This window comes from Salvelinus sp. IW2-2015, linkage group LG1, assembly GCF_002910315.2.
Source record: "Salvelinus sp. IW2-2015 linkage group LG1, ASM291031v2, whole genome shotgun sequence".
Lineage (NCBI taxonomy): Eukaryota > Metazoa > Chordata > Actinopteri > Salmoniformes > Salmonidae > Salvelinus > Salvelinus sp. IW2-2015.
In genome coordinates this window covers 53,991,497-54,001,599 of record NC_036838.1, presented here as the reverse complement: position 1 = coordinate 54,001,599, position 10,103 = coordinate 53,991,497, and the positions used below count along the sequence as shown (strand labels likewise).

The window sequence follows — 10,103 nt, the reverse complement described above, 5'->3', positions numbered from 1 at the left end:
AGAGAGATTTGCTTATTGCTATTGGTCCCACCATTTTGTTATATGTATACTTTGACAATGTAAGTAATTTTACTTGGCATGTCAATAAAGTCCACTGCACTGAATTGAATTGAGAGAGGTTTATGAAGACTAGACTTTACAGGGGGAGACAGAGAGGTTATGAAGACTGGACTCTTACAGGGGGAGACAGAGAGGTTATGAAGACTGGACTCTTACAGGGGGAGACAGAGAGGTATGAAGACTGGACTCTTACAGGGGGAGACAGAGAGGTTATGAAGACTGGACTCTTACAGGGGGAGACAGAGAGGTTATGAAGACTGGACTCTTACAGGGAGGAGACAGAGAGGTTATGAAGACTGGACTCTTACAGGGGAAGACAGAGAGGTTATGAAGACTGGGACTCTTACAGGGGGAGACAGAGAGGTTATGAGACTGGACTCTTCAGGGGAAGACAGAGAGGTATGAAGACTGGACTCTTACAGGGAAGACAGAGAGGTTATGAAAGACTGGGCTCTTACAGGGGAGACAGAGAGGTTATGAAGACTGGACTCTTACAGGGAAGACAGAGAGGTTATGAAGACTGGGCTCTTACAGGGGGAGACAGAGAGGTTATGAAGACTGGGTTCTTACAGGGGGAGACGGAGAGGTAATGAAGACTGGGCTCTTACAGGGGAAGACAGAGAGGTTATGAAGACTGGGCTCTTACAGGGGGAGACAGAGAGGTTATGAAAGACGGGGCTCTTACAGGGGGAGACAGAGAGGTTATGAAGACTGGGCTCTTACAGAGGGAGACAGAGAGGTTATGAAGACGGCTTGTCTCAGACTGACCTGTCTCTGAGACTGACTGTCCAGGAGAGTTTCCAGGAAGCCCCACAACAATACGCAGTATTGGGCTCTTGGCCAAACGATCCTCTCTCTTTCCACACTCATTAAACTCCACAATCTCTGCACACACACACACACACACACACACACACACACACACACACACACACACACACACACACACACACACACACACACACACACACACACAACACACACACACACACACACACAACACACACACACACACACACACACACACACACACACACACACACACACACACACTTCAGTTGATGAGTAAAGTTGTATACACAGGTCCACTTCCAGAAAATAATTATTTTTCATTGTAGTTACATATCCCTTTAAAAACTCACCTGATGGCTCAATGATGGACACTTTCTCCCCAGCTGTTCAAACAACAATAACCAGAATAATTATTTAATCAGTTTATAACAACACAAACCCATAGAGGGATTAGTGCTTTGAGCAAAATGTATGAAAATAGCTTTATAGTGTTAGTAAGTTAATATTGTTATCATTAATATTAATAATAATATTAGGCCTACTATTAGAGCATAGAGATAAGAGATAATGAGTGACAGAGTAACAAGAGAACGATATGGAGAGAGGAATGTGATGCCTGAGGGCATAGAGTTATGGGAGGAGGGGAATCTTTACCACATTGCTTGATGGCACAGTAGTCAAACTCTGTTTTGGGGTCAGTAGTGTAGCACCAGGGTCCGTGCTGGTCCCCATCTGGGTTCCGGCAGTAGTTCTCTGTCAGGTTGGCATCAGGGTGGGTCCCTGGGTTTATCCTGGAAAACCACAGTACAGTAAACCTACCTATGCATGGCCCAGGAGACACTTCTACAAACACATGATACTATCCCATAAATAAATATATATTCAGTTTRCCTCTTTGACAAAACCAAATAGACCTGCCTTTTATGAATTCATGATTTATTACATTTTTCATACTTTGTTTTGTGAGGCATGTTGACACTCCACTTCTGACAGGTGATGCCCTTACGCGTCTTACGGACTACACCCCTGTAGTTTTTACCATTTTCATGGTAGCAATCTAGGGTGTGGGGAAAAAGGACATAAAACATGATTACAGATACCAGGGTTGGGATCAATTCCATTTGAATTCCAGTCAATACACTAACATTCCAATTCCCTTTTCTCTTTAATGCTTTTCAATTCGAAAAATGTGGAATTGGAATTTGGTTAACCTTACAAAACTACTGGAATTGTAACCCCCAACCCCTTCTTTGTGTTATTAAGTAGACTTGTGTTTGAGGAACCTAGATTGCATTGAGAGAGCATCGGGCCCATTGAAACACCAGAGGGCAGTGTACCCTCAGCTTCAATGTCGTCTGCACAGCGTTTGATCTGTAAACAAAGAGCCGTCCTCATCTCAGGCACAGACGTGAAGCACCAGGGCGCCTCGGATCCATCTGGGTTACGACAGTAGTTCTCCTCCAAGCCCCTGGGAGCAATGGTACAGTACAGACAATAAGTATAAGCACACAAAAACACATGGATCATTATTCATGGGTAAATACAGTATGTTGGATGTATGCTACTGACTCTCAGTCGCTCTGGACACGTGATTCTCTATGACTATATTGTAAATGTACTCTAGGAACATAAATAACTAGACCCAAGATCAGCCATTCATGTAGATACTCATCTCAATAAACTTTACTTCACTCCTCATACCACCACTCACTGGTCATCGTCCCACCTCTCATCCCTTTAAGCATCCCACCTCTCATCTCTTTAACCATCAGTCCCACCTCTCATCCCTTTATCCATCAGTCCCACCTCTCATCCCTTTGAAGAATCAGTCCCACCTCTCATCCCTTTATCCATCAGTCCCACCTCTCATCCCTTTGAAGCATCAGTCCCACCTCTCATCCCTTTGAAGCATCAGTCCCACCTCTCATCCCTTTGAAGCATCAGTCCCACCTCTCATCCCTTTGAAGNATCCCTTTGAAGCATCAGTCCCACCTCTCATCCCTTTGAAGCATCAGTCCCACCTCTCATCCCTTTAACCATCAGTCCCACCTCTCATCCCTTTAACCATCAGTCCCACCTCTCATCCCTTTGAAGAATCAGTCCCACCTCTAATCCCTTTATCCATCAGTCCCACCTCTAATCCCTTTATCCATCAGTGCCACCTCTAATCCCTTTATCCATTAGTGCCACCTCTCATCCCTTTATCCATCAATCCATCAATCCCACCTCTCATCCCTATAACCATCAGTCCCACCACTCATCCCTTTAACCATCAGTCCCACCTCTCATCCCTTTATCCATCCATCCCTCTATCGCCTGTTTTTCTGGCTTACTTGCATTCGTAGGTGTTTGGGTAGAAGGGGTGCTCATGCGGGTACTGGGCGTCCCAACGCTGACAGGCGATACCGCCGGTCGTCTCATTTACTTTACCGCGGTAATCCTCCCCGCGACCACGGAAACAGTTTGTGGTGTAGCTGGACCGGAGGCGTCTCTTTGTAACCACAGCTAGAGTGAAGGGAGAAAGGTGACAATATGAGTGTCAATATAGATTGTATTACATTGTTATAACAATGGAATAGTGTGAATTAATGGACTGGGTGGATGTATGAGGGGGAAAGACGTACAGCACTTGCTGATCTCGCAGCGCTCTCTCTCCATATCAGGGTCTGTGGTGTAGCACCAGGGAACAGGGGAGGCGTCTGGGTTACGGCAGTAGTCATCATCCAAGCTCTTATCTGGATACCTGGAATGCACATGTACAATATTCCAGCACAATGTTAGGAACTTCTCAATTGGAATGATTGATTGTTCTCTACTCTGTTACAGTACTAAATATTGATTAGACAGGAGTAATACTGGCCGTATACAGTGCATTCGGAAAGTATTCAAACCCCTTCACAGCGTCCCTGCCGCTGAAAAACATACCCACAGCATGATGCTGCCAACAACATGCTTCACCGTAAGGATGGTGCCAAGTTTCTTCCAGACATGATGCTTGGTATTCAGTCCAAAGAGTTAAATCTTGGTTTCATCAGTCTGGGAGTCCTTTAAGTGCCTTTTTGACAAACTCCAAGCGGGCTGTCATGCGCCTTTTACTGAGGAGTGGCCACTCTACTGACAGGTTTGGATTTATGAACTTTAAATTCTTATTAATCATTAGCTGTAATAGAGAAACGAGGGGTGCCATAGCCGAGGGTCTACACCAGAGGTTAATGATTATCTGTAAGAGGAAAGTATATGGTGGGGGCAATTGAGCTTGGAATGTACTGAGTGTAGAGAAAGAGATCACATGTGACAGGCATTGATAAGGGGAGAGAGCCATGGATTAGTGATGAAGGGGGCGAGATCAGGTCAGGTCACGTTAAGGGAGAAATTAAAGTTTATGGCCCGTATCACTTAGTGTCCTGCTTAGCAGTAAAAATACAATGTTTGTTCAGATGTGTAGGAGGAGCCTAGGAGGAAGGCTTAAATATCAGTGCTTGTGTGAAAAGGTCTTTGTCTAATGCAGCTTTATTGATCCTCTGGGAAGAATAAACTTGGTTAAGATTTCATAGTGTCCGTAGAGTTTTTACTCTGAAAATTAGAGCCTAACACTACCATAAAGGCCTGATTGGTGGAGTGCTGCAGAGATGGTTGTCCTTCTGGAAAGTTCTCCCATCTCCACAGAGGAACTGGAGCTCTGTAAGTGTAACCATCAGGTTCTTGGTCACCTCCCTGACCAAGGCCATTCTCCCCCTGATTGCTTAGTTTGGCCGGGAAGCCAGATCTAGGAAGGGTCTTGGTGGTTCCAAACTTCTTCCATATAAGAATGATGGAGGCCACTGTGTTCTTGGGGACCTTCAATGCTGCAGAAATGTTTTGGTACCCTTCTCCGGATCTGTGCTTCAACACAATCTTGTCTCGGAGCTCTACGGACAATTCAGTTGACCGCATGGCTTGGTTTTTGCTCTGACATGCACTGTCAACGGTGAGACCTTATATAGACAGGTGCGTGCCTTTCCAAATCATCTCCAATCAATATCATTTTCAACAGGTAGACTCCAATCAAGTCATAGATACATCTCAAGGATGATCAATGGAAACAGGATACACCTGAGCTCAGTTTTGAGTCTCATAGCAAAGGGTCTGTATACTTATGTAAATGAGGTATTTAAAAAATATGAACTTGCAAAAAATGATAAAAACCTGCTTTCGCTTTGTCATTATGGGTTCTGTGTGTAAATTGATGAGGGGAAAAAAACGATTTAATCAATTTTAGAATAAGGCTGTAACGTAACAACATTTTGAAAAAGTGAAGGGGTCTGAATACTTTCCAAATGCACTGTACAAAGGCATGTAGGCCTACAACAAAAAGCATGTAGTGGAGTGGTAGTGGTGGTAGTGGTTGTAATGGTTGTGGTAGTGGTTGTAGTGGTGGTAGTTGTAGTTGTAGTGGTGGTCGTTGTAGTTGTAGTGGTGGTAGTGGTGGTTGGTTGTAGTTGGTGGTGGTTGTAGTGGTGGTGTAGTGGTTGGTGGTGGGTGGTTGTAGTTGGTGGTTATAGTCAGTTGTAAGTGGTGGTTGTAGTGGTAGTGGTTGTAGTGTGGTTGCTATTGGTGTTGGTGGTGGTTATAGTGGGTTGTTAGTGATGTGATAAGTCGGCGTGGCTAGTGGTAGTGGTGCGTGGTTGTAGCTGGTGGTTATAGTGGCTTGTAGTGGTGGCTTATAATTCGTGGTTGGTTGTATGGTGGTAGTGGTGGTTTGTAGTGGTTGTAGTGGTGGTTCGTGGTGGTTATAGTGGTGGCTTATAGTGGTGGTCGGTTATAGTGGTGGTTTATAGTTGGGGTGGTGGTTGTAGTGGGTTGTAGTGGTGGAGGTTAGTGGTGAGTAGTGGTGGTGGTTGTAGATGGTGGAGGTTATGTGGTGGTTAGTGGTGGGTCGTAGTGATGGTTGTAGTGGTGGTTATAGTGGTTGTAGTGGTAAGGTCCTATCCATTGTGGTGGTAAGGCTTGTTAGTGGTGGTAACCTTACCATGACTGGTGGTCAGTCCACCTAAGCTGCGTTGTAGTGGGTGGGTTATAGTGGTGGGGTTACTAGTGGATCCTGTAACGTGGTGGTTATTACGGTGGGTGGTTCGTTGTGGTTGTATGGTGTTTGTAACGTAGGTATGTATGTGTGGGTAATGAGTGCGCTGAGCTTCGCGTGTAGCTGGTCGTATATAAGCTTGAGTTGTAAATCCTGCACGGTAGCGTGGTTATAGCATAGGTGGTTGTAGTGGTGGTAGTGGTGGTTGTATGGTGGTATCACTATAGTGTTGTGGTCTATAAGTGGTAGGGTTATCCGTGCGTCAGGCTTTATAGTAGGTGGTGGTTGTCAGTGGGTTCGTAGATTGGTCGGCAGCGTTATCAGCTCGGTGGCTAGTGGTGGTTACTATCGTGGATGGTCGGAATCTGTAGTCGCCGACTGTGAGTGCAGTGGACTTAGGTACGCACGCATTGTATTAATCCACGTAGGTGTCTTAGTCTCAGCTACGTGGAATGGTAGCTAAGGCATTGTTATAATGATGGTGGTCACGATGGCTCTGTACTTGTGGATGAGCTATATCGTAACGAGTCGACGCCTAGGCTATAAAGTACGGCTACACTATGAACCTATCGCCGTAGGCCTGGAGAGTTATAATCCACCTAGATCACGTGAGCGTACCACCGGACTTGTATGTAGAGTCCTCCACCACTTTACAGACCAAACTACAGTGGACACTGGATCTCATTGATTGAGTGGTGGTTATTACGACCAACTATTAGGACGCTAAGCACCATAACTAGTAATAAGATGGTGCGCGCTATGCTACTAGAAGCGTATAGGTTGTAACCGACCTAGATCGATATTTACAATCACGTGGTACTTAGATCCAGTGGTTGTTGTAGTGGTGGATCACGTACAATGACTTAGTGGACTTAAGCGCCACCTGACGTTACATGTAACCCGTAGGTCACGTGATTGGATATGATACGTGGTGCGTTATAGTAGTATAGATAGTGGTGGTATGTAGTTGGTAGATGGTTGATAACCGTACTAGGTGGTTAGCTACGTGGTGGACTTGTGGTGACCTTAATCAGTGGTACTGTAGTCGACCTGGACCCTACGTCACGGGTACTTGGTGTGGTAGCTAGGCCTGGTAATCATCAGATGGTTTCTTGATCTTAAGCATAAGCGCTAGCGTTAATAAGTGGCTGGTCTGTAGTGGATGCGACGCTAGGGAATGGTTGTAAGTCGGTGAAGCTCAAGTGCGTGTGATCATAGATGGATGCGTATACCTAGTGGTGACTGACATAGGTACTACTACATACGATCGTGGTGGTTATGTGAGTGGTGCGTTGTAGTATGGTTTGACCAAGTGGTGCGACGGTTATGTGGTGGTAAGTCGGTGGTGTGGGATACACTGATCGTAGGTTAAACGGAGGTTACTAGTGGTTGTAAGTCGTGGACTTAACTAAGTGGTGGCTCACCGCACTCAAGTCGATAGGTATAGCTCAAGTGGTTACGGTTTATATAGTGGTTCTGGTAAGACTGGTGGTACTATTAACGTGGTGGAAGCCGTTGTAGTGGTGGTACTACTAGTGGTGGTCGTCCTGACTTTGGTTGTAGATGAGTGGGTTCACACTCAGTAGGTGGAAGCGCCTATACTTAGGACATGAGGTCTGCATCAGTGGTAGACGTCCTTATCATGTAGTGTCCTGTTACGTGCGTTGTAGTCGGTTGTAAGTCGGTTCGACCGTGGTTTGGGTGGATCGAGATATAATACGTGGTATGTCAAAACGGGATGGTCCGCGATTATACTTACAACGTGGACATGGTTTTGTAGTGGTACGGATACGTCGGTGGTGAGCTATATATATACTACAGTGGTAGGTACTCAATACGTGGTGGTCGGATTGTCACGTAGGTGTAGTGTGTAGAGGATTATAGTGGATCGGATACGTGTTGGACTTTATAGTGGTGGTGATTGTAGTGTGGTAGTGGTTGGTGGTGGTGGTTTATAGTGGTGGTCGTTGTAGTGGTTGGTAGTGGTTGTGTGGTGGTTGTAGTGGTGGTGAGTGGTTGTAGTGGTGTGTATTAGTGGGTGGTGGTTGTAGTGGTTGTAGTGTGGTGGTTGTAGTAGTGGTGGTTGTAGTGGTGGTTATAGTGGTTGTAATTTTGTGTGATGGTAGTGGTAGTTATAGTGGTTGTAGTGGTGTTGTCAGTGGTGGTAGTGGTGGTTGTAGTGGTGGTTATAGTGGTTGTAGTGGTGGTTGTAGTGGTGGTTGTAGTGGTGGTTATAGTGGTGGTGGTTTTGTTGTAGTGGTGGAGGTTATAGTGGTTGTAGTGGTGGTTATAAGTGGTGTAGTGGTGGTGTTGTAGTGGTGGTTATAGTGGTTGTAGTGGTGGTTATAGGTGGTGGTCGTTGTGGTTGTAGTGGTGGTTGTAGTGGTGGTAGTGGTGGTTAATAGTGGTGGTGGTTGTAGTGGTGGTAGTTGGTGGTGGGTGGTGGTTTATAAGTGTGGTGGTCGTTTGTATGTGGTGGTAGTGGTTGTAGTGGTTGGTAGTGGTTGTAGTGTGGTGGTGGTTGTAGTGGTGGTAGTGGTTGTAGTGGTGTTGTAGTTGTGGTGGTTGTAAAGTGGTTGTAGTGGTTGTAGTGGTGGTTGTGGTGGTGGTTTTAGTGGTGGTAGTAGTGGTGGTTGTAGTAGTGGTGGTTGTAGTGGTGGTTATAGTGGTTGTATGATGGTAGTGGTAGTGGTGGTTATAGTGGTTGTAGTGGTGTTTGTAGTGGTGGTAGTGTGGTTGTAGTGGTGGTTATAGTGTGGTTGTAGTGGTGGTTGTAGTGGTGGTAGTGGTGGTTGTAGTGGTGGTTATAGGTGGGTGGTAGTGGTGGTGGTTGTAGTGGTGGGTTATAGTGGTTGTTAGTGTGGTTATAGTGGTGGTAGTGGTGGTGGTTGTAGTGGTGGTATAGTGGTTGTCAGTGGTTGGTTGTAGTGGTGGTTGTAGTGGTGGTTGTAGTGGTGGTTGTAGTGGGTGTTGTAGTGGGTGGTTGTAGTGGTGGTTATAGTTGGTGGTGGGTGGTTGTAGTGGTGGTAGTGGTGGTGGTGGTGGTTATAGTGGTGGTCGTTGTGGTTGTAGTGGTGGTTGTAGTGGTGGTTATAGTAGTGGTAGTGGGTGGTGGTTGTAGTGGTGGTAGGTTATAGTGGTTGGTAGTGGTGGTTATAGTGGTGGTTATAGTGGTTTGTAGTGGTGGTTAGTAGTGGTGGTTATAGTGGTTGTAGTGGTGTTATAGTGTGGTGGTTGTAGTGGTGGTAGTGGTGGTGTGGTGGTTATAGTGGTGGTCGTTGTGGTTGTAGTGGTGGTTGTAGTGTTGTAGTGGTGGTTATAGTGGTGGTCGTTGTGGTTGTAGTTGTGGTTTGTAGTGGTGGTTGTAGTGGTGGTTATAGTGGTTGTAGTGGTGGTTTATAGGTGGTTGTAGTGGTGGTGTAAAGTGGTGGTGGTTTAGTGGTGGTAGTGGGTGGTGTGGTGGTTATAAGTGGTGGTCGTTGTGGTTGTAGTGGTGGTTGTAGTGGTGGTTATAGTGGTTGTAGTGGTGGTGGTTGTAGTGGTGGTAGTGGTGTGGTGGTGGTGGTGGTTGTAGTGGTGTGATTGTAGTGGTAGGTGATAATAGCGCTGGGTGACAGACACATACTTCTCAGGCTGGTAGATGTGTTGGTGTGGGTACTGCTGGTCCAACGTTGGCACTCTCTGCCACTCACTGTGTGGTCAACCTGACCCCTGTAGTCTTCCCCATTACATGTGATACACACCTCTGTGCACAAACCCAAAACACACACAATTTGTAACAACACTGTGTTGTTCTCTGTGATCAAAACAGACATGTCTACTGTGCCTAACAGACATGTCCACACTGTGCCTAACAGACATGTCCACCACTGTGCCTAACAGACATGTCCACACCACTGTGCACTACAGACATGTCCACTGTGCCTAAAGCATGTCCACTGTGCCTAACAGACATGTCCACTGTGCCTAACAGACATGTCCACTGTGCCTAACAACATGTCCACTGTGCCTAACAGACATGTCCACTGTGCTAACAGACATGTCCACACGTGCCTAACAGATATGTTCAATGTGCCAACAGATAATAGTTAAAATACAATACATACACACATAGTGTTATCACATTAACTTTAGAAACATTTGCAGTTGCAATCCTTCAACTGCTGGAACTTTTGAACAGAATGGGATG

At 45.8% G+C, this 10,103-nt stretch overlaps 1 protein-coding gene across 1 annotated transcript in view; it reads right to left on the bottom strand.

The window, feature by feature from the left end:
• Positions 1-10,103, bottom strand: part of LOC111970086 (hepatocyte growth factor-like protein) — a 35,965-nt gene that overhangs the window by 16,532 nt on the left and 9,330 nt on the right. The window contains 8 exon segments of the mRNA XM_023996598.2: positions 829-853; positions 856-945; positions 1,203-1,235; positions 1,507-1,643; positions 1,807-1,909; positions 2,190-2,320; positions 3,186-3,357; positions 3,477-3,595. Coding sequence (XP_023852366.1) covers positions 829-853; positions 856-945; positions 1,203-1,235; positions 1,507-1,643; positions 1,807-1,909; positions 2,190-2,320; positions 3,186-3,357; positions 3,477-3,595 — 810 coding nt within the window.